The sequence below is a fragment of the Melitaea cinxia genome, chromosome 9 (assembly GCF_905220565.1).
Source record: "Melitaea cinxia chromosome 9, ilMelCinx1.1, whole genome shotgun sequence".
NCBI lineage: Eukaryota > Metazoa > Arthropoda > Insecta > Lepidoptera > Nymphalidae > Melitaea > Melitaea cinxia.
Genome location: NC_059402.1, coordinates 17078252 through 17101752, shown reverse-complemented (window position 1 = coordinate 17101752; position 23501 = coordinate 17078252). Strand labels below are relative to the sequence as shown.

General features: G+C 34.8%; 1 protein-coding gene across 1 annotated transcript; it reads right to left on the bottom strand.

Annotated features, from left to right (window-relative positions):
* Positions 1 to 9589: 9589 nt before the first annotated feature.
* Positions 9590 to 23287, bottom strand: LOC123656201 (sialin-like). Its single transcript, XM_045591905.1, has 10 exons — positions 23245 to 23287; positions 15850 to 16079; positions 15132 to 15311; positions 14804 to 14942; positions 14408 to 14625; positions 13721 to 13870; positions 12858 to 12990; positions 10405 to 10505; positions 10182 to 10301; positions 9590 to 9742 (listed from the first exon to the last, which is right to left on the bottom strand). The coding sequence occupies exons 1-10, from the start codon at positions 23285 to 23287 to the stop codon at positions 9590 to 9592; spliced, it is 1467 nt and encodes a 488-aa protein (XP_045447861.1).
* Positions 23288 to 23501: the final 214 nt, after the last annotated feature.

The following is a 23501-nucleotide window of genomic DNA, read 5'->3' as shown; positions in this document are numbered from 1 at the left end:
GTGTACCGATTTTGATAATTCTTTTTTTTTTAGAAAGGGGATATCCCTAGTTTAGTACCATGATAAGGAAACCAGGATCTGATGATGGGGTCCCAGAGAAATCGAGGGAAACTCTTGAAAATCCGCAATAACTTTTTACTGGGTGTATCGATTTTGATAATTTTTACTTTAATCGAAAGCTGATGTTTATCATGTGGTCACATATAAATTTTATCGAGATCTGATAACTACTTTTTGATTAATCTTTGATAACGCGTATTTACTTGACATTATTTTCGTCACCTTGCGTTGTATTATACCTCATAACTTTTTACTGGGTGCACCGATTTTGACGTTTCTTATATAAATTAAAAGCTACTATTTGTCACGTGGTCCCATTCAAATTTAATTGAGATTTGATTAGTAATTTGTGAGTTATATCTAATATTGCGTATTTACTTGACGGTTTTTTCGTCACCCTACGTTGTATTTACGTTATATCTTTTTACTGGGGACACTGATTTTGATCTTTTTTGTATAAATTAAAAGCTAATACTTGTCATGTCGTCCGTTTTAAATATGATTGAGATATAATGAGCAATTTCTGAGTAATCTTTGATGACACGTATTTACATGACGATGTTAAGACGACTGTGGTCATGTTCAATACTTTGCCACAACGCCATCTATCAAAATTTAATGAAATTACTTCGTTCACTATCGATCAAATTACAATATTCCACTAGAGTAGAAAGTAGCAGTTTATTCGTTATAAATATATTTGAGCTTTTAATTTTTTATTTATCGCTAATACTGGGTATTTACTTGGCTATTTTACGTCGACCAACGTTATATTAACCTCATTACTATTTTACCGATATACCGATTTGGACCGATATCGATGATTCTTTTTTTAATCGATAGGTGGTGCTTGTCATGTGGTCCCATTTAAATATAATTGAGATTTGACTCGAACTTTTTGAGCTATATCTGATATGGCGTATTTACTTGACTGTTTTTGGAATTTTCTCCTTAAGAATCGATTTTCATTTAAGGCCCCGGAATGAAAAAATTGAACAGTAAAATCTACTGAACGAATGACCTTGTTAGAGATGGTGTTCAGACGTTTTCTAATAACGCAATTAGGTTCCGATAGATGGCGTTATTGGATTCATTTATTTACAATTTGATATAGTAATAATATATTTCTTAGACTAGTAAGCCTTTTTGTGCCTATTTAGACAGTTGATCTGAAGGGGTAAACTCCAGTTGTGCATCGGAGCTGTGTGAAAACATGAACATTACATATTTTTAATAAAAAAGACATAAACCGTAATTCAATATAAATCCGCTTCAACTAAAAAACCCGCCGTAATAAGCGATGTCAGCGCTTCGCGCGAATCGACGACGGGCCTTGTATGAAATTTCTGCCTACAATCGCTAACAAAATGTTAGAAATAACAGTAGAACATTATATAATTCTACAATTTTATAATGTCGCGTTATATGGAATACGAACAAAGTATTACTATTTTTTCGTCGATCTACGTTGTATTACTCTGCGATGTAATTGAAGTCGGTTTTTTTTTCGTTTGCAAGCAAACACAATTATGTTTTATCATAAACACTTTCAAAATAAAAATAAACTAACGCGATAAACTGTTTTGTCATTTGATAAAGAGATATTATGAATATCTTGCTGATTCTATACGATACAGCAAGTCGAGGACTGGTAACAAGGTCTTCGTAAGTCGTTTATGTAAACAGCTTTGAATCACAATAATTGACGTAGCTCACATACCTTCATCACCTAGAAAACGGCTATCCGAACTGCTGGACATCATCACATCACATCATCACATCAGCCTATCGCAGTCTACTACTTGTCACACCGAAGACGCTGTTGCCCGTCTTCGGCTTTTGTATTTCAAAGCCAGCAGTTGGGTGGCTATCCCGCCATCGCTCGGCTTTTTAAGTTCCAAGGTAGTAGTGGAACTGTGTTATCCCTTAGTCGCCTCTTACGACACCCGGGACGGGAAGATAGGGGGTGGCTATATTCTTTAATGCCGTAACCACACAGCACCGCTGCTTGACATACTTCCTTGAAATTTAAGCCAAGAACAACCTTGACAAAGCAATATTTTTTTCATTTTTTTTTAAAGTATCATCACTTCAGCCTATTGCAGTCTACTGTAATACATAAACTTTCCAACATCTCGCGTGATGTTTAATTACTGCGTGATCAATCATATCGATATCAACCTTATTTTCACAGTCACGTGTTTTTTTTTAATATATCACAAAGATACCTGGCCTGATGTTAAGAGGACGGATGGATGGTACCTTGGCCTATAGACGCCTGCAATAATAGGAGCTATGCAAGCGCGTTGTCGATTCTACCGACAACCCTCCCCAGGCGGTTTGGCTTACTCACCACAGAAACATACAACACTAATTTATAGCAGTATTATTTGCTTATGATCTTATGGATTAAGTTAATTCCTCAGTCGGGCTACTCTAGATTTTAATATTTTATATTTATACTAGCTGACCCCGCAAACGTTGTTTTGTCATATATGTTATTAATCCCCTTAATCCCCCTTCCCCTTATAACTTAGGAGTATAAAAAATAAATATTGGCCTATTTTCAAACTTACCCCATATACACACAAAATTCCATAAAAATCGGTCGAGCCGTTTCGAACGAGTATTTTAACAAACATTGTGACACGAGAATATTATATATAGAATTATTTTGCGTTGTTCAAACCATCGTGTGCAAATTTAATTATCATAATAATAATAATAAATAATGTGAATACTATAATTTAAAATCTTTAATTTTTTATAAGTGAATATTATTTTTCTTGACCTACTTCTAAGAAGTAAATGTGTTAAAAATATTAAATAAACTGACTAACTATTAAATAATTGACATATTTATTTTAGTTTAAGTACATAAGTTTTTTAGCGCTACGCAATAAAATTGTTTATAAACGAAATCTCTAAAATTTCCGTTAACTACCATATTTTTTTATTGCTCCTATATTTTAGTAGAGGAAGCTGAATGATTGCTCCTATACTATGTGCAGATCAATTATTTATTTCTTGCTCTGTCTCCCCCGCTATATGACACTCTCTCTCATGACCATTGGTTGACTGGAAGAGATCTCTTCTGGGGATATTATATACTTATAATGAAGAAGGTTCTCTAGAATAGGATTCTTAATAAAGTGACGTCATCAATATGACGTCACTCTCTTCGATATAATCATGTTCGTGTTATACGTCGTCGTGTTAAATTATAAACGTTAAACTCGATAGCACTATTTAAATGAATACAAATTATTTTATTTTTTAATTTATTTTATTTATTAACTAAATAAATAAAGTAGAAAAACTTGTAGAAACGTGTTTTTGACATCGAAGAGTGTATAAAAATTGATATATAAAATTGAGTGTTAGACGTATGTACTTTATGGAATCGTAAACTATGCATTTGATCATGTCATGATCGTCAGCAAAGTCTTGTGCATGAACCTAGTAAAATATAAAAAATAATTTTATAACATAAATTTGTGACATCTATCAAAAAATATTTTTAATCTATAATCTATAATCTATAATATAATATATATAAAAGCGAAAGGTCACTCACTCATCACGAAATCTCCGAAACTATAACACCTACAAACTTGAAATTTGGCAAGTAGGTTCCTTATAAGACGTAAGCATCCGCTAAGAACGGATTTTACGAAATTCGCCCCCTAAGGGGGTAAAACGGGGGATGGAAGTTTGTATGAAAGTCCTATGTTTTTGAAGTAAGAGACTTGAAATTTAAAATTTAAGCTCTATAGATGGTGAAAAGGTGTCCAAATAACATATCTTTAGAAATCAACCCCCTTTTGGGGTTAAAACGGGGGATAGTAGGTTGACTTACTCATCACGAAATCTCCGAAACTATAACACCTACAAACTTAAAATTTGGCAGGTAGGTTCCTTATAGGACGTGGACATCCGCTAAGAACGGGTGTTACGAAATTCGACCCCTAAGGGGATAAAACGGGGGTTGGAAGTTTGTATGAATGTCCTATGTTTTTGAAGTAAGAGACTTGAAATTTAAAATGTATGCTCTATAGATGGTGAAAAGGTGCCTAAATTATGTGCCTTTAGAAATCAACCCCATTCTTGGGGTTAAAACGGGGGATGGTAGGTTGACTCGCTCATCACGAAATCTTCGAAACTGTAACAGATACAAACTTGAAATTTGACAGATAGTTTCTTTATATGGTGTAGACATCTGTAAAGAACGGATTTTACAAAACTCGACCCCTAAGGGGGTAAAACGGGGGTTGGTAGTTTGTATGGAAGTCCTATGTTTTTGAAGTAAGATACTTGAAATTTAAAATGTATGCTCTACAGATGGTGAGAAGGTGTCTAAATAATGTATCTTTAAAAATCAACTCCCTTTTGGGGTTAAAACGGGGGATGGTAGGTTGACTCACTCATCATGAAATCTCCGCAACTAAAACAGCCACAAACTTGAAATCTGGCAGGTAGGTTCCTTATAGGGCGTAGACATCCGTTAATACCGAGTTTTATGAAACTCGGCCCCTAAGGGAGTAAAACGGGAGTTGGAAGTTTGTATGAAAGTGCTATGTTTTTGAAGTAAGAGACTTTAAATTTAAAATGCATGCTCTATAAATGGTGAGAAGGTGTCCAAATAATCTATCTTTAGAAATCCACTCCCTTTTGGGGTTAAAACGGGTGATGGTAGGTTGACTCACTCATCACGGAATCTCCGAAACTATAACAGCCACAAACTTAAAGTTTGCAGGTAGGTTCCTTATAGGGCGTAGACATCTACTAAGAACTGATTTTATGAAACTCGACCCCTAAGGGGTTAAAAGTGGGGTTGATAGTTTGTATGAAAGTCCTATGTTTTTGAAGTAAGAGACTTGAAATTGAAAAGGTATGCTCTATAGATAGCGAGAAGGTGTTCGAATAATGTATCTTTAAAAATGAACACCCTTTTGGGGTTAAAACGGGGTTGGTAGGTTGACTCACTCATCACAAAATTTCCGAAACTATAACAGCTATAAACTTGAAATGTGGCAGGTAGGTTCCTTATAGTGCTTAGACATTCGCTAAGAACGGATTTTACGAAACTCTACCCCTAAGGGGATAAAACGGGGGTTGGAAGTTTGTATGAAAGTCCTATATTTTTGAAGTAAGAGACTTGAAATTTACAATGTATGCTCTATAGATGGTGAGGAGTTGTCCAAATAATGCATCGTGATCTATATATATATATATATATATATATATATATATATAAAAGAGAAAGGTCGCTGACTCACTCATCACGAGAACTCAAAAACCGCTGGATGGTCCCATCCACCCAGGATGGACAAAGATGAAATTTGGCAGGGGCGGGGGGTAAATTATAGTTAGTAGGCTTCCGCTAAGAACGGATTTTGTGATATTCCACCGCTAAGGGAGTTTAATTGGGGATGATAGTTTGTATGAAACGTATACAGCAGCTATAAGTTCGCCTGATAGGTTATTTAAAAAAATAATTTGCGTTAAAAATCTTAATAGTACATATCTTCATAACTATGCGAACGTAGTCGCGGGTAACAGTTGTAGTAACAGGTATTATAAAACAAAGTCCCCAAAAGTGTATGTGATCGATTCCCTCAAAATCTACTGAACGGATTTTTATGTGGTTTCACCAATGGAGAGAGGGCTTCAAGAGGAAGGTTTACGGAACGGCTAAGGCGATTTTGATGATAGTTTCACTGGAGGTTTACCGGGAAAACTTTGTGACACACTGATTTCAACGCGAGCGAAGCCGCGGGCACAGCTAGTATATATAAAAGCGAAAGGTCATTCATCACGAAATCTCCGAAACTATAACACCTAGAAACTTGAAATTTGGCAGGTAGGTTCTTTATAGAGCGTAGGCATCCGTTAAGAACGGATTTTACGAAACTCGACCCCTAAGAGGGTAAAACGGGGGTTGGAAGTTTGTACGAAAGTACTATGTTTTTGAAGTAAGAGACTTGAAACTTAAAATGTATGCTCTATAGATGGTGAGAAGGCGTTCAAATAATGTATCTTTAGAAATCAACTCCCTTTTGGGGTTAAAACCGGGGGATGGTAGGGCGACTCCCTAATCACGATATCTCCGAAACTATAAGAGCTACAACTTTGTTATTTGGCAGGTTGGTTTTTTTGGGTGTAGACATCCGCTAAGAAAGGATTTTACGAAATCCGACTCCTAGGGGGGTAAAACGGGGGTTGGAAATTTGTATGAAAGTCCTATGTTTTTGAAGTAAGCTACTTGAAATTTAAAATGTATACTCTATAGATGGTGAAGAGGTATCCAAATAATGTATCTTTAGAAATAAATTCTCTTTTGGGGTTAAAACGGGGGATGGTAGATTGACTCATTCATCACGAAATCTCCGAAACTATAACAGCTACAAATTTGATATTTGACAGGTAGGTTCCTTATAAGGCGTAGACGTCTACTAAGAACTGATTTTACGAAACTCGACCCTTAAAGGGGTAAAACGGGGGTTGGAAGTTTGTATGAAAGTCCTATGTTTTTGAAGTAAGAGACTTGAAATTTAAAATGTATGCTCTATAGATGATGAGAAAGTGTCCAAATAATGTATCTTTAAAAATCAACTCCCTTTTGGGGTTAAAACGGGGGATGGTAGGTTGACTCACTCATCACGAAATCTCCGAAACTATAACAGCTACAAACTTGAAATTTGGCAGATAGGTTCCTTATAGAGCGTAACCATCCGCTAAGAACAAATTTTACGAAACTCGACCCCTAAGGGGATAAAACGGGGTTGGAAGTTTGTATAAAAGTCCTATGTTTTTGAAGTAAGAGACTTGAAATTTAAAGTGTATGCTCTATAGATGGTCAGTAGGTGTCCAAATAATGTATATTTAGAAATCAACTCCTTTTTGGGGTTAAAACGGGGGTTCGTAGGTTGACTCACTGATCACGAAATCTCCAAAACTATAACACCTACAAACTTGAAATTTAGCAGGTAGGCTCCTTATAGGTCGTAGACATCCGCTAAGAACGGATTTTACGAAACTCGACCCCTAAGGGGATAAAACGGAGTTTGGAAATTTGTATGAAAGTTCTATGTTTTTGAAGTAAGAGACTTGAAATTTAAAATATATGATCTATAGATGGTGAGGAGGTGTCCAAATAATGCATCGTAATATATATATATATATATATATATAAAAGAGAAAGGTCACTGACTCACTCATCACGAGAACCCAAAAACAGCTGAAGGGTCCATCCATCTAGGATGGATAAAGATGAAATTTGGCAGGGAGGTAGATTATAGTAAGTAGATAATAGTAGTAGAGTAGAGAGATTTTGCGATATTCCACCGCTAAGGGGGTTTAATTGGGGTTGATAGTTTGTATGAAATATATACAGCAGTTATATAAATACGTCGATAGGTTATTTATACTGCAGCCTGAAAATAAAACTAAAAATGTGGTGTATAGAGAGGTTTTATAAAAACAAGTATTTAATTATACTAAATTGTGCCTTTTAAAAAGTTACTCAGTGTGATAAGCATTTCAAGTGACTGAAATAAAAAAAATGCGTTAAAAATCTTAATAGTAATGCATATCTTCATAACCACGCGGATGTAGTCGCAGGCAACAGTTAGTGTATTATAAAACAAAGTCCCCAAATGTGTATGTGATCGATTTCCTCAAAATCTACTGAACGGATTTTCATGCGGTTCACGAGGAAGGTTTACGGAACGGCTAAGCCGATTATAATGAGAGTTTAGCTGGAAGTTTGCCGGGAAAACTTTGTGACACACTGATTTCAACGCGGGTGAAGCCGCGGGCACAGCTAGTAAAAATATAAGAACATGAAATGAGGTTTCATTATTATTCTGATGTAAAAAGTTTGTATATAGTGGATACCCCACAAGATAACTATAAAAAAAAAAACAATTCAATTAAAATAAAACCAATAATAATAAACTAATACATAAAAATATTTATTATAATACAACTTAAATATTTTGTGGAATTATTTTAAATCTAAAACTCTTAAAATCCTATGGTTTATTATATAAAGAGATCTCTAGATATTATTAACCTTTAAAATCTTGACCTTTGCGGGCGAAGTCACGATATAATCTAGTATAACTTAATTCTTTTTGTTGTATCAAAATGAGAATATAATGTCGATGTTGGTTTATGTCTTGTTTTTAGAATAATATAATTAACATAATAAATAGGTGCAACTTAAAAACATATTTATATATGTATTATTTATAAGTATGTTTATCGAAAAAAAAAAATATGTAGCTATATACCAGTCGGCTGTTACCTATAACACAAGCATTTAGTTGCTTACTTTAGGAACAGACGACCGTGTGTGTATTGTATAGATATTTATCTATTTATTATTTATTATTATTTATATTAAAATAAACTTCACTTATAAAATAATTTATATTTACTTAATAACATTTCATAAATCTAACTGAAAGTTTAACTTATATGTACATCGGAGACAGTCAATAATTCAGAACGAAAAAAGGAAGTGTGGCGCGGCATCTTTAGGTTGGCAGCAATGTCACTGTTAGAATAACGCTGTCGTCAACACGTATATATTAATACATGAATGACTTAGAGAGCGAACAGTCCGAAAAAAAATTGATTTTTTGAGACACGACATTTCATTACATCTTTATCAGGTTCTGCACAATACGTTTCTTGCTTTACGTCTTAGAGATCTGGAAAAAAAATATTGCTTAATTACTGATATTTGATGAAATTTAATCTAAATTTTACATCATAGAGGTATGTGGAGTATCGAAAGTTCGGCGAAAGAGTGAATATTACTTTGCGAATCGCACAAGGATCGCAAAACAGTAGATTTGTTTAACCCAACTAGGATGGCAAACAGGCGTATGGCTCACCTGATGATAAGCGATTACTATATCTTATAGAAGCCTACAACACCAGAAGCATCACAATCCGCGCGCGTTACATAACGTAATTTAAATTTATTTTCATTTTTTCAAAATATACAAGGTTTGGTTATTAATCCTGTCTGATAAGAATACATCGCTTCAGCCTGTAATATCCCACTACTGGGCATAGACCTCTTTCACCATGTAGGAGAAGGACCAGAGCTTAATCCACCACGCTGCTCCAATGCGGATTGGCGGATATATTCCCTACTATGAGTAACGATCGCTATCAGGTGTACATGATAACAACCGGGACCGACGGCTTAACGTGCTCTCCGAGGCACGGTGGGGAGATCCACAAGGACTGCACAAACACCCAGACCACGGCAAACACCTGTATGGCCAATACAAATGTTTTTCATATGCGGGGATCGAACCCGCAACCGCCAGCGCAACAGGTACAATCCACAGCTGTGACCACTGCGCGAACGCTGCGTCACATAATACATAATAAGGTCTATATTAAAATACGTATTCCCAAACAATGCTCGTTTATACGTCTCTTAAGGTGTGTTTTCGACCATGCATTTTGCAAGAGGAGTTGGCATTACTTACTCTAGGTAACGTGCTTAAGCTTGCTTAGCGGCGTCCTCTTCTTCCTCTTCATCTCCTTTATTCCAGGGTTGAATGTCAGCTGACATGAATATGGTGAAGATGATATTACTAACAAAAGTGACCCCAGCCATCAATAATAATAAGATGCGCCACTGGTACCGGTTTGTCTGAAATTAAAAAAAAGCTGACATTGTTTTTTTTTATGCTGAAAATTATTTGTCAGAATACAAAGCAGAAACAAATAAATAAATGGAAAATTTTGGTCTGTTCATGTTTATGAATTTTATTTTTTTTCCTTCTTGCATCTAATATTGATTCATATACAAATGAATATACTGTTGTATCATAAAATCAGTAAACTCTTGGGGGGAGTTGGAGTTGAAGGAAATTTTGAAAGCTGGTGTCGTGGTGTCATGTGCTTGGAAATATATCTTTGTCAAATTGTAAGGTGTTCGGCTGTTGATCAGAAGATCAGGCCGATTTTAACACTCACTGTTAAAGCACATAAATCCTATATAAAGATAGTAAATCTTAATAATCGAACAGAACTCGGAACTCTAGTTCAGTTAATTAGTGGCATTAGAACAATATTAAAAAGCTACATACCATATCAGTTACAACAAAGGAAATTATTATGGGTAAGACGACAGCAAAGATGTTGGTTAATGTGTTTCCTATCGCCATCAGGGTTCCGCAATAGTTTGGCGATAAGTCTATGTAATTTACCTGAAAGTAAAACACATGATTTATTATACACACTTACTACAAAGGTGAACCTGGATGGCTATAACAAATTCGACGATGCGTTGGTGCAGAGGACTGTCCTCACAGTTCCGAAAGATATTTGTATCGGCCATAAAGACGTATGTCGTGGTTTGCGTGTTTGTGCTTGTGTATTGTGTTTCTGGACCTCCGAAACATTTGTAAATCCTAATAGGGGCCGTTGAGTGTAAGGCGTTTATTTATGTATTTATATGTTGTGAACAGTATTCAAAATCGCCAGCGCAACTGTCAATGCTAAAAAACCGACTTCAATTACATCGACGAGTAATACAACGTAGGTCGACGAAAAAATACTCAAGTTACTGCGCGTTATCAAAGATTACTCAAAAAGTAGTTATCAAATCTCAATGAAATTTATATGTGACCACATGACAAGCATCAGCTTTCGATTAAATTAAAAAATATTAAAAACGGTACACCCAGTAAAAAGTTATTGCGAATTTTCAAGAAGTTCCCTCGATTTCTCTGGGATCCCATTATCAGATCCTGGTTTCCTTATCATGGTACTAAACTAAGGATATCTTCTTTCCAACAAAAAAAGAATTATCAAAATCGGTACAGCCAGTAAAAAGTTATTGCGGATTTTCAAGAATTTCCGTCAATTTCTCTGGGATCCCATCACCAGATCCTGGTTTCCTTATCATGATACCAAACTAGGGATATCTCCTTTCCAACAAAACAAGAATTATCTAATTGGTACATCCAGTAGAAAGTTATGCGGTATAAATACAACGTAGGTCGACGAAAAAAGCGTCAAGTAAAAACGCATTATTAGATATAGCTCGAAAAGTAGTTGTTAGATCTCAAATAAATTTAAATAGGACCAATTGGCACACACCACCTTTCGATTAAAAGAAAATTTGTCGAAATCGCTCCACCCAGTCAAAAGTTCTGATGTAACATACATAAAAAAAAAGTACAGTCGAATTGAGAACCTCCTCCTTTTTTGGAAGTCGGTTAAAAATAAATGCATTTTAAATTTAAAATATTTGCATATACATTTTAACTCATCGCCAACACTTACTTACTTTTACGGGAATGTTGGTTTCAAAAAAAAATTTACAACGTGTAATATTAATAATTTCGAAGCCATACATACCATCCAACTAAAATGGTATCCAGAATTCGCCGTCGAAAGTATGACAAAGCAGACAACGGCTAAAATGCTATTGTTCGTGAATGTCACTATTATTAGACATATCGCTGGTATAACACACGCTGTAAGAGAAACGATTACCTTTTGAAATAACTGAAGTATTGAAAAGTATTTCGATTGAATTGGCGTGTTTAAGTAATGGCTAACGTTTTCCGATAATTATTTACGGTTTACTATGACGGATAAACGGGATTTAGCGGATATATTGGATTTGGCGTGAACTAGGGGAGGCGTATCTCCAGCAGAAGACTTAGACAATTTAAACCGAAGATAAGTCTGGTAGCAGCGTCTTCGGTGCGACAAAGCCAGTACTGCGGTCACCAACCCGCCTGCCCAGCGTGGTGACTATGGGCAAAACACGTGAGTTCACGTTATTTTTGGCGTGAACTTGTGGAGGCCTATGTCCAGCAGTGGACTGTATAGGCTGTAATGATGATGAAGTCTGGTTGTCAAGTTATTTTAATTAACTGTCCTCGAGTTAACAGGCAGTCAAGGATTCGATTTCCGTTTGGAGTAAATATTTGTATTCGTACTACATATATACGGGATAATCGTAATAATAGTAAAACTTTATTTCTTACTAGTCTTAGTGTATTTATTTATTATTTGCACATTTGAAATACACAAGGGAAGTAACAAAATTCTAACTTAAAAAAATGTGAAGGCGGCCATATCTAATAGTGATCTCTTACAGACAACGCCTATCAATAGAGAAAATATTGATAAATTAAACAATAAAGTATAAAAATTAATTACTTTAAACTAAATATTATATACAGTACTCGCAAATAAAGTAAACTAAATCAATGAAATCAATATGTCTATCTCCTTGTATGTGCTGTGTGGCTACGGCACCAAAGAATATAGCCACCCCCTCTCTTCCCGTGGGTGTCGTAAGAGGCGACTAAGGGATAACATGGTTCGACTACCACCTTGGAACTTAAGAAGAAGCCGACCGATGGTGGGATAACCATCCAACTGCTGGCTTTCAAACACACAGGCCGAAGACGGGCAGCTGGGTCTTCGGTGCGAGAAAGCCAGCCCTGCGGTCACCAACCCGCCTGCCCAGCGTGGTGACTATGGGCAAAACACATGAGTTCGCGCATTTTCGGCGCGAACTTGTGGAGGCCTATGTCCAGCAGTGGACTGCAATAGGCTGGAATGATGATGATCTCCTTGTTGGTCACCCTTCGTTCCACGGAGACTCCGTGAAGCCGTCGGTACCGGTTGTTACCAAAGACACGCACATCGCTGCTCATGGTTGGGACAATGTCCACCAACACTCTATGTAACAGCTTAATGGGTAATGGTCTAACACTATTTATTTTACTGACACAACTTACCAATCGAATTAAATATTATTCTCGCCATTTTCATGCTGATGATTTTTCTATTAGTTAAATAATCGGACAGATTACCGAATGCTAACGCCGAGAAACATGAACCCAAGTAAGGCAGTGCTGTCAGAATACCACTCTGTAAAAAAATTAAAAGGTTGTATATTTCATGTATGAAAGATACAATGACAAATTTACAAGGATGTAATTCAGAAATAAAAATGAATGAACAATATCGTTATGATACCGGAGGATTTGCTCCAGTGTCGGAAGTGCAGGCAATATTGTGCGTAGCTTCACGACACGACTTGTCACCTCAAATGTGTGCCTTCATACAAAAGACTGTATTTTTAGTCGACTTCAAAAATCAAACTTTTTACTGAGCGTATTTAATTTGATAATTCTTTTATTATCTAAAAGATAGTGCTTGTCATGTAAAGTTATTGAATTTTTATTTTGATATGATTCTTTTTTATACAACTAGGTCGCTAATAGAGCTAACCTGATGATAAGCGAAACATCTGCAACACTTCTAGTGTCGCATCGCTAGCGGGCTACCGACCCTACCACCAATCCCCTCTAGTGGCTCTATTTACCTTCATCACCATAGGAACACAACATTGCTTGAAAGCAGTGTCATTTATCTATGATATATATTATATATGATATTCTGTAAGTTCCAGGTACTTCTCCAGTTGGACTGCTCCAGATTTTTAGCAGAATATTTCCTGCTGTGCCCTGCCTTGATTATTCTTATTACTCACAGTACAGTTATCTTCTTCTTAAAATATTCTTACACCAATCACACTCAAGCCTGTTTTAAACCAGGTGTGTATCCATGATGAAGCACAAGAAACGCTGATACTTACAGCCATTATGTTGAAATTCAACACTCCAACCATGTACGATGGAACTTGCATAAAGATAAACACAAATGCCATAGAATTTCCCACGTGTGCTATGACAGTCGCCCACAGAGGAATCGAAGTAAGTATTTTTTTCCATGGAACTTTGGATTTCTAAAACAAAATACAGAAATAATATCAACGTTTCTTTTGTACTTTTTCATTAATTTATTACTTTAATCAGCGATTATTTACATAGACTCATAAACATTTAAAATTGTGACAAATTTATCATGTATAAAATGTCAAAAACCTACAGGCTAACACCACATAGACACAAATCACAGTTAGAAATGAGTTGATGTTGCATTGAAATAAATAAATTAATATTAATATACCTGTATTTAATTGGGTAATAGTGACATTCAATAATAAAAACTTTTTTCGTGCACAATACATTAATATATACATAGGAGAGGGCTATATCCAGCAGTGGACAGCAATAGGCAGAACTGATTGTCTGACTGACATTAATATACGATTGGGTAATGTAATAACAGTAGATTTTCTTCCGTTTGAGTTTAAGTTCGTTTAGAAAGATAGAGAGAAGGGGCGGAGCCTTTCCCAAATAGTAAGAGGTTTAACGTCTTTCTCAAGATCTATTTATTTGTTTTTGTTTTTATAATATCATAAGGAAATAAGAGTACTGACCTTCACCACTTTTTCCACGTGATCCCGTACAATATATTTTTTTTCCTTCTCAGACACAAATTTATGTTCATTGGGGGTAGCAGCTCCAAGGAAGGTGTGCAAGAAAAACGCAATTGAACATAATATTCCGACTAACCAAAATATGCCCGGATATCCCAATTCACTCTCCGCCAGCATACCTGCTAATAAGAACGCTAACGTGCTTCCAATGCCTGTACCTAAAATAAAAACATTTAAATTCCAGTCACACCATCATTTTGGTCATTTTTATCTGTAGTATTGTGTATTTCTTATAATTTTTTTTGTTCACTACGTTATTACTATTTAAGAATATATTTTTCAACTTTTAGTCTCAAAACTATGTATGTAAGGTTTTATATATGTATATTTTTATACCCGCATAAATATAGCCGCTGAGAGAGTTCCGTTCGCTAATAGGAAACCAATGCGTGACTGTAAATTGGATTCCGGGGTAAAGTCCAGCTAGAGCACCGCCTTGCAAGAAACGAATTACGGCAAATGATATCCAATCACCCTAAAATAAAGTAAATATGCAATGAAACAAACTAATTTCGTTATTCAAATTAAATTATGGAATTGTTTGTTTTAAAGTGACAATAATAATACTATAATAATTGACTCAATACAAAACAAAAAAAAATAGTACTATCGAGTCGAAAACGGTTCTTTAATGACATGCTTAAAAAATGACATGCGAACTCACCCATGCAATTAACCAAGGTGCCACAAGCGATGTGACTGCATTTAAAAACAATGATATTTGAAGCAGAAGCTTTCCACCAAATCGCTGACCCAAGAGACCGATAGGAAACATCATGACAGCAACTCCAAGGTAAAACGCCCCGAGAATAATCTCGTGTACTGACTTCGGCCAATCATAAATCTGAAAAAAAAAATGTGATAAAAAGTAAGTTTTTTTAGAACAATGTTCATACATAGAAAATCACAATAAAATGTCAAATAATATGACCCTTTACATGAAATTTTAAAGTAAGTTCTATGTGGCAAGTAACACATATCATCCCACAGAGATAAGTTGTATCATGTCACACCTTCTACGTGACATTGGCAATATCATCTGTGCTCATTTGGCACTATTGAAAGCCATTAACCAAGAAGAAGAAGAAGATCATGTCACACCTCGTGTGTATGTACTTGTTTCTGTTTAGGTCTAACAATATACCCTAGTGAGACACCTGGTCAGAGAAAGTACATAAATACATCGCACTCAGTTGTCGGTATCCAAAAAGATTAGTCATAGTTATTAAGAACGAGAAAGATTGTCATATATATAATTATTCCCTTCCCCCCAACGGTTAAGAACGATAGCTGAAGTACTCAAAATGGACCTGCTAGATCTAGACCAAACTAATCGCTTACTAGATAGAACAAAAGAAAATTTGTGACTAGTTTAAACTTACTTTATATATATCCAAATATCTAACGATATCATGCGTTTGAGTCAATTCAAATTTCCTATTTAGCCTTGTGGTTACTGTTTCCGCAGTAGTATTTTCAGGTATCGACATCGCAACAATCGTGACTCCTGCATGACCACACGCAATGAAACCGACGGTAACAGATAGAAACATCAGCAATGCTTGTATATGACGATATCCTAAACCATACGAGCCTGTATCTTCATCTTCATCTAAAACAATACTAACATCAGTAATCAGAATTATTTGTGTTCTTAGATGTAGAACACAACTCGCGGTATCAACTGTTCTGTTGTTACCTATAAATGAACATCACCGAAGCATAGGGACATTTGGAAGGAATATTCAGGTAGTCTGATTCATAGCGTAAAATATATTGTTACTTTTGTGTTAAGGTGTATCTTATCAAAAAGAAAAAAAGAAACACTATCAAATAAACAAACATTAAATAATAATTATTTTGAAAGCTAATGAAAACACAAATTTAATCATTTAGTTACAACTTGGCCCTGCTTCGCTATTTTAGCAGAATTAGTCCTGGTCAGTTATTATCTTAATACAACAAACAAAATCATCATCATCATTCATCTCTCACCTTCGTTTCGCCGACGATATTGTCATCTTTGCGGAGACGCTGGATGAGTTATGCCAAATTCTGGCCGGCCTAAACGAGTCCTCCCGACGTGTCGGTCTCTGTATGAACTTGGATAAGACGAAAGTTATGTGTAACAACCAAGTCATACCGATACCGGTGTCGGTCGATGGTACCTTTCTCGAAGTTGTTCAGGATTATATTTACCTAGGCCATACTATCCAACTAGGCCGCAACAACTTCGAGAAGGAGGCCGATAGGAGGATTCGGTTGGGCTGGGCGGCGTTTGGCAGACTCCGTCGAGTCTTCACTTCGAAGATTCCGCAATGCTTGAAGACAAAAGTTTTCGAGCAATGCGTCCTGCCTGTGTTAACATACGGAGCCGAGACGTGGATACTGACGAAGGGACTGGTCCACAAGTTTAAAGTCGCTCAACGTGCAATGGAACGGGCTATGCTTGAGGTCTCTCTCAAAGACAGGATTAGAAATGAGACTATCCGCGAGAGAACGACAGTAACCGACATAGCCCACAGAATTAGCAAGTTGAAGTGGCAGTGGGCTAGTCATCTGTGTCACAGGACCGATGGCCGTTGGAGTAGACGGGTACTAGAGTGGAGACCGCGACTTGGCAAACGCAGTGTGGGACGTCCTCCGACCCGTTGGACCGACGATCTACGTAAGATTGCCGGTGTAGGCTGGATGAGGATTGCGGAAGACCGGGATGTGTGGCGCGAACTTGGGGAGGCCTATCTCCAGCAGTGGACTGCGATAGGCTGATGTGATGACGATGATGATGATGAACCAACAAAAAATAAAAAATATTACATATATAGGTTTTACTTTATAAAATAAGAATAACAACATAAATCAATATACTTATAACTCAATTTTGACGTACTTATCTTTTGAATTATTTACAAATAAGCATTTTAACAATTACAGTAGACGATATCATAGATTTAAAACATAAAGAACACGCAGATTGCTATTTTAAAAACCAGAATCCCTACTAATATTATAAAATAATGTAAAATTAAGTTTGGTTGTTACGCTTTCACGGCAAAACTACTTAACCGAACATCGTGAAACTTTGTACACATATTCTTGGAGGTATAAGAAGTAACATAGGATACTTTAAACATATATATATAATATATATATATGATTATATATATATATATATATATATATATATATATATATATATATATATATATATATATATATATATATATATATATATATATGATTCCATAACTTATAACTTAATTATGCTTAACTATGGAACGATTTACCCGTCAGATCGAAATTTTTGATATGATGATTTTATATTCGGTTCCCTGCCACCGTGGCTACGTTGGCTAGATTACAGACACGGTCAGTTAGAGATGCAGGTTCGATCCCCGCTGGAACGTTCGATTGTTGATATGATATAATAAAATATTTAGAATTACCCAATGTGTTGGTAACACAAAAATAAATAATAGGAATAGGATACTTTTTATTAAAAAAAAAAAAAAAAATTCAATGCGAGCGAAGCTGCATTAGGTCTATACCACCTTATCACGAAATGTTCCTTATATCGTGATAGTGTTATATTGAAATAAAATACAAAACAAGATTAAACAGTTACAGAAATGTCCGATCACTCTGGAAAATAGCTGATAAAATACTCCTATATAAAATGATTACTAAGAGGTTTTTGAAATTAGTCAAAACTGTTTACGATTTAAATATAAGTACCATAATAATTGTGTTGCTCGCAAACGAAAAACATCGACTTCAATTACATCGACAAGTAGTCAACAACGTAAATAGTTGAAAGAATTGTCAAGTAAGCACGCGTTATCAATGATTACTTTAACTGAGGTTGGGCACAGCAGGAATTTCCTGCTCAAAATATGGAGCAGCCCGACTGGGGTAGTACCTCGACCTTACAGAAGATCACAGCAAAATAATACTGTTTTCAAGCAGTATTGTGTTCCTGTTGGTGAGTAAGGTGACCAGAGCTGGGGGGATTGGGGATTGGGTCGGCAACGCGCTTGCGATGCTTCTGGTGTTGCAGGCGTCTATAAGCAACGGTAATCGCTTACCATCAGGTGAGCCGTACGCTTGTTTGCCGACCTAGTGACATAAAAAAAAAAAAGATTATTGAAAAAGTACTAATGATATCGCGAGCAAATTTAAATGTCACCACATGACACGCAACACCTTTCGATAAAATAAAAATCATCGACATCGGTCCACCCTGTCAAACGTTCTGACAATAAAAAATGCAATCGCATTGAGAAGCTCCTCCTTTTTGGAAATCGTTTAATAAAGTTACACAACATTCGAAACACAAAAGATAAACAATGTTATTTTAAATCTATGAGCCCTTATGCGTACTTTATTTCAAAGCAATTTAATTTTTTATTTTTTACACTTTTCTGACCTTTCTTTAAATAACTCAACGTTGTTTTTGTATGTTTAAGTGTCTAAATCACTTATTAAGAGAACTAAAAAAAAATATATTGATCTAATGATCTTTTACTCACAAACTCTAATTTACGTGCAATAAGGTGCATCAATGGAACAGCAACAATTCGTTAAATTTTAATAAATTGTTAAATTTTGGTAAATTGAAACAAAATAAACTATTAACAAAAGAAATATTAGTAAAGTAAAACTTAAATCAAAGTAACTATTAATTTTAAATTTAGTTTTACGCTTCTTTTATTTTAATTTTTTAATTTATTTTCATTTTACACATTAAATTGATGATAATTAAAAATAATGAAATTATTTTTTAACTATTTATTTCCAGATAATATTGACATAGTTTCTTTTTATTAATAAGTGAAAATAAATCATATTATTTTTTATATTTGAATAAATATAAAATTAGTTTAATTTAAAATTTGAGAATGAATGAAAAAGAATTCATAATTTTATATCATATAATTTTCATAATTGTTTGAACTTACTCGATTCCTGTTTAGATTTTTGTCCTGTTGTATTAAATATTTGTTTTACAGAATTCACCATTTTTTTATTTTTTTATTTTTCTCAAAATATCCAAAATAGGTCAAGACTGCTTACGCGTCAGTTGAAAATGATACTCTTGCGCTGTATGTAAAGATATATATGTGTGTAGTATTGACTTCTTTCAAAATGCTTTACGTAGGCTGTTTGTTATACGATACGGCACAGTAAAATTCTAGATAAGCATAAAACTTTTGCTAACTTTCCACAATTTTAAGGACAGTATCATTACAATTTACTATATTAACCAATTTTTATGTCATTTGTATAAAATACTATATATACATATAACGTCCGAGTCAGGCGTTACAATAAAAGTCTTAAGTCTAATACAATATATGAGAAATAAAAAAACAAAATAAAAAATAGACAATAAAAAAAGATAGCTATATTCAGGACTAAAAGCGTAAAAAAGTAAAGTAAAGTAAGGCAGCTCTTTGGCGTTTCTAAGGGACGGCTATTGACAGGGAGACGTGGTGGTGAAGTGATCGAGTGAAGGTGGCGATTCCAGCAAACAAGACTGATTTTAAAAAGTGGCAGCAAAGTAACATTCTTAAATATAGAGAAAAGTACAAAGCTGCCAAACGTGCCAACAAGAGATCGGTATCCGTATCCGTAGCTCGCAGCAAAAGTTTATCGCCACTATTTATGTAGTGCAAATGCCCGGGACAAGGCGACGCATGGCATCAAGCGAAGGCACGATGGTGATGCCAAGAAGAACTAGCAAGCAGACTGAATATAAATATTTGTATAAACAAAAATATCTAGTCTGAGCGGAAATCGAAGTCGCGACCGTCCGCGCTTAGTCGCCGCCGACACAGCAAACGCACCATTGTACCAGAGCGTCGGCGTATGCAACAATTAGTTGTTCGATTTTCTTAATCCAGCTTATATTTATAAATATTAGATATTTAAATCATGACTATCCGGATACAAGCCATAGTCAGAAACAAATTTTTCAGTATTTTGTAAGCGAAAGTATCTAGTCGTCGTCATTCATAGTTATATGAATCTGTTATTTTCAACACAACCAAACAAGTGTTCATAAAATTAAAAAAATAAGTGATATACAGCATGCTGCAAGAATTATAATGAGTTCAGACACATTTAAAATATATTACCTGTAGAAAGAAAGAAAGAAAGAAAGAAACACGTTTATTCGGAGCATCACTCAAAACGCAGACAGTTCTTATACAAAAAAAAATCACAGTTAAATAGAAATAATAATAATAATTAATTAATAAGTACAAATAGAAAAAAGATATTAACAAGACCAGTAATATAGACTACAAAAAAACTATAACATCAAAAAAATAAGTAAAAAAAAATGTAAATAAGAATTTTAAAAGAAGTTATGAAAAAAAAAGACGAATAAACAAGAAATGTGAAAATATCATTCCTTTCTTCTAGCAATATAATTATATACGCATACATACACCACACACACACATATACATACACATACACACACATAAACATACAATACACATACACAAACATACACACATATACAAATCCGTACATGTATATACTAGCCGACTCGTAACTTTTAGTCCATTTTTTAACCGACTTCCAAAAATGGAGCAGGTTCTCAATTCGACTGTATATTTTTTTTTATGTATGTTACATCAGAACTTTTGACCGTGTGGACCGATTTCGACAATTTTTTTTAATCGAAAGGTGGTGTATGTCAATTGGTCCCATTTAAATTTATTTGAGATCTAACAACTACTTTTTGAATTATATCTAATAATGCATTTTTACTTGACGCTTTTTTCGTCGACCTACGTTGTATTATACCGCATAACTTTCTACTGGATGTACCGATTTTGATAATTCTTTTTTTGTTGGAAAGGAGATATCACTAGTTTGGTATCATGATAAGGAAACCAGGATCTGGTGATGGGATCCCAGAGAAATTGATGGAAATTCTTGAAAATCCGCAATAACTTTTTACTGGCTGTACCGATTTTGATAATCCTTTTTTTGTTGGAAAGAAGATATCCTTAGTTTAGTACCATGATAAGGAAACCAGGATCTGATAATGGGATCCTAGAGAAATCGAGGGAACTTCTTGAAAATTCGCAATAACTTTTTACTGGGTGTACCGATTTTAATAATTTTTAATTTAATCGAAAGCTGATGTTTGTCATGTGGTCACATATAAATTTCATTGAGATTTGATAACTACTTTTTGAGTAATCTTTGATAAGGCGCAGTTACTTGAGTATTTTTTCGTCGATCTACGTTGTATTACTCGTCGATGTAATTGAAGTCGGTTTTTTTTCGTTTGCGAGCAAACACAATTATTATCAATTATATAATTATATAATATGTCGCCGCGGACTCTAATCGGACTTCAATATACAAGCTTTGATTGAAATTATAAAATTATTTTTGTAATTTATTAGTTTAAGATTTAATGTTTAATTTTTTTAAATAATGAACGACATCTTAGTGAATTGATCATCTGTTTTGTTTTTATGTAATACTTTTGCTGTTTAAATTGCTGAATGATTAACGTTAAAATATTTTAGAAGTCAATTTTATTCGTTTGTACTTTGATTTATTCGTTTAATAATTTAATTTGATATTGTAACGATCCTAATGCGTGCACTCCCTCGACCAATAGGAGCGCAGTATGACAATGTCTTCATGTAGCGTATATTGGCGGGAAATCGAGTTGACGTAAGCGTGTTTGGACCGGTAAAGATGGCAGATTCCTTTTGGGTATTAGGCCTTTGTTTAATAGTGGTAACACTTTCTATTTCCTGCCTTAAATCAAGAAATTTTGAAATAATTTGTGAAGCTCGCGTGAAAAGTTAAATTAAAGCAATCACAGTTAAAAATTTTCATACTATTTTACCAACTTATCTTTATGTGATGGCCTGAAACTAAATACTAAAAACTAAATACTTTCGGTAGTGAAAAATAATTATAAAATTTGATAAAAATTAAAATTTATGTTTTTACATAAATTTATATTATATATATTATATATAATACACTTAAATATTCTGATTTGGAATCGTAAAAGCACATTATTGTTTTATTATATTGAAATTAAAAGTCGTATATTTTAATCTGTATATCACGTGACCTAAAACACGACCCGCCATAATATGACGTCATACAAACAATAACAAAAACAAAGTTCTGTCAGAGCTGTAAACAGCTAGATGTAACATATCTATCAACTTTAACTTCAAGGAGTAACACTTGTTCTCTGTCGTTAGTGCATTACATTTGTAGCTATTTATTTATTAAAATGCACAAGGTTTTGTAAAAGCAGATAGTACGAATCTGCCAAAAATTAATTCAATGATGGTTGCCACTTTGTCACTAATAAGCCTCATTTCCTTTGTAATGTACTTGCCGCTAAATTCAAAGAATTATTTTGGCCCTTACAGTCCTAAAAATAGGACATGGAGGCAAAAACTATGATTTTAGAATTTTACTACAGAACCTACCGTCGCTTTCATTAACATTCATTTTAACGATAAAAATATAGGCTCTGGAGGCTGAATTTATAGTTTTTAAAGGAATATATTAATTCTATAGAGCCTACCTTGGTTCCGTTTGTTCTGTTGAATGTATATTTAATTATTATTAGTTCATACAATGAATAACAGATGGCGTTGTTCGTAGATAGATCGTGCTATCGAAGTGTCGTGTGGATTTACGTAAGTCGCATGTTGTATTCGGTATCTGTTAATACACTTCCTTCGCGGCCGGTGTCTTCAGTACCCGGCCCATCTCACCAGTGACGCTGTAAAGGTCAGTAGGGCCAACAGCAACAGTCATTTCGAAAAAAAAAAAAAACGGTATCTGTTATTCCTTCGCGGCCGGTGTCTTTAGTACCCGGTCCCTCTCACCGGTGACGCTGTAAAGGCCTCTTGAGCCAACACACTCAACAATTCGAAAAAAAAAAGTTATTTGTCAGTCATTAAAGACTATTTCCTCAAATAACACTGGTCGTTTTATTATTATTCAGACGTCAGAGGAAGATTAATATTCT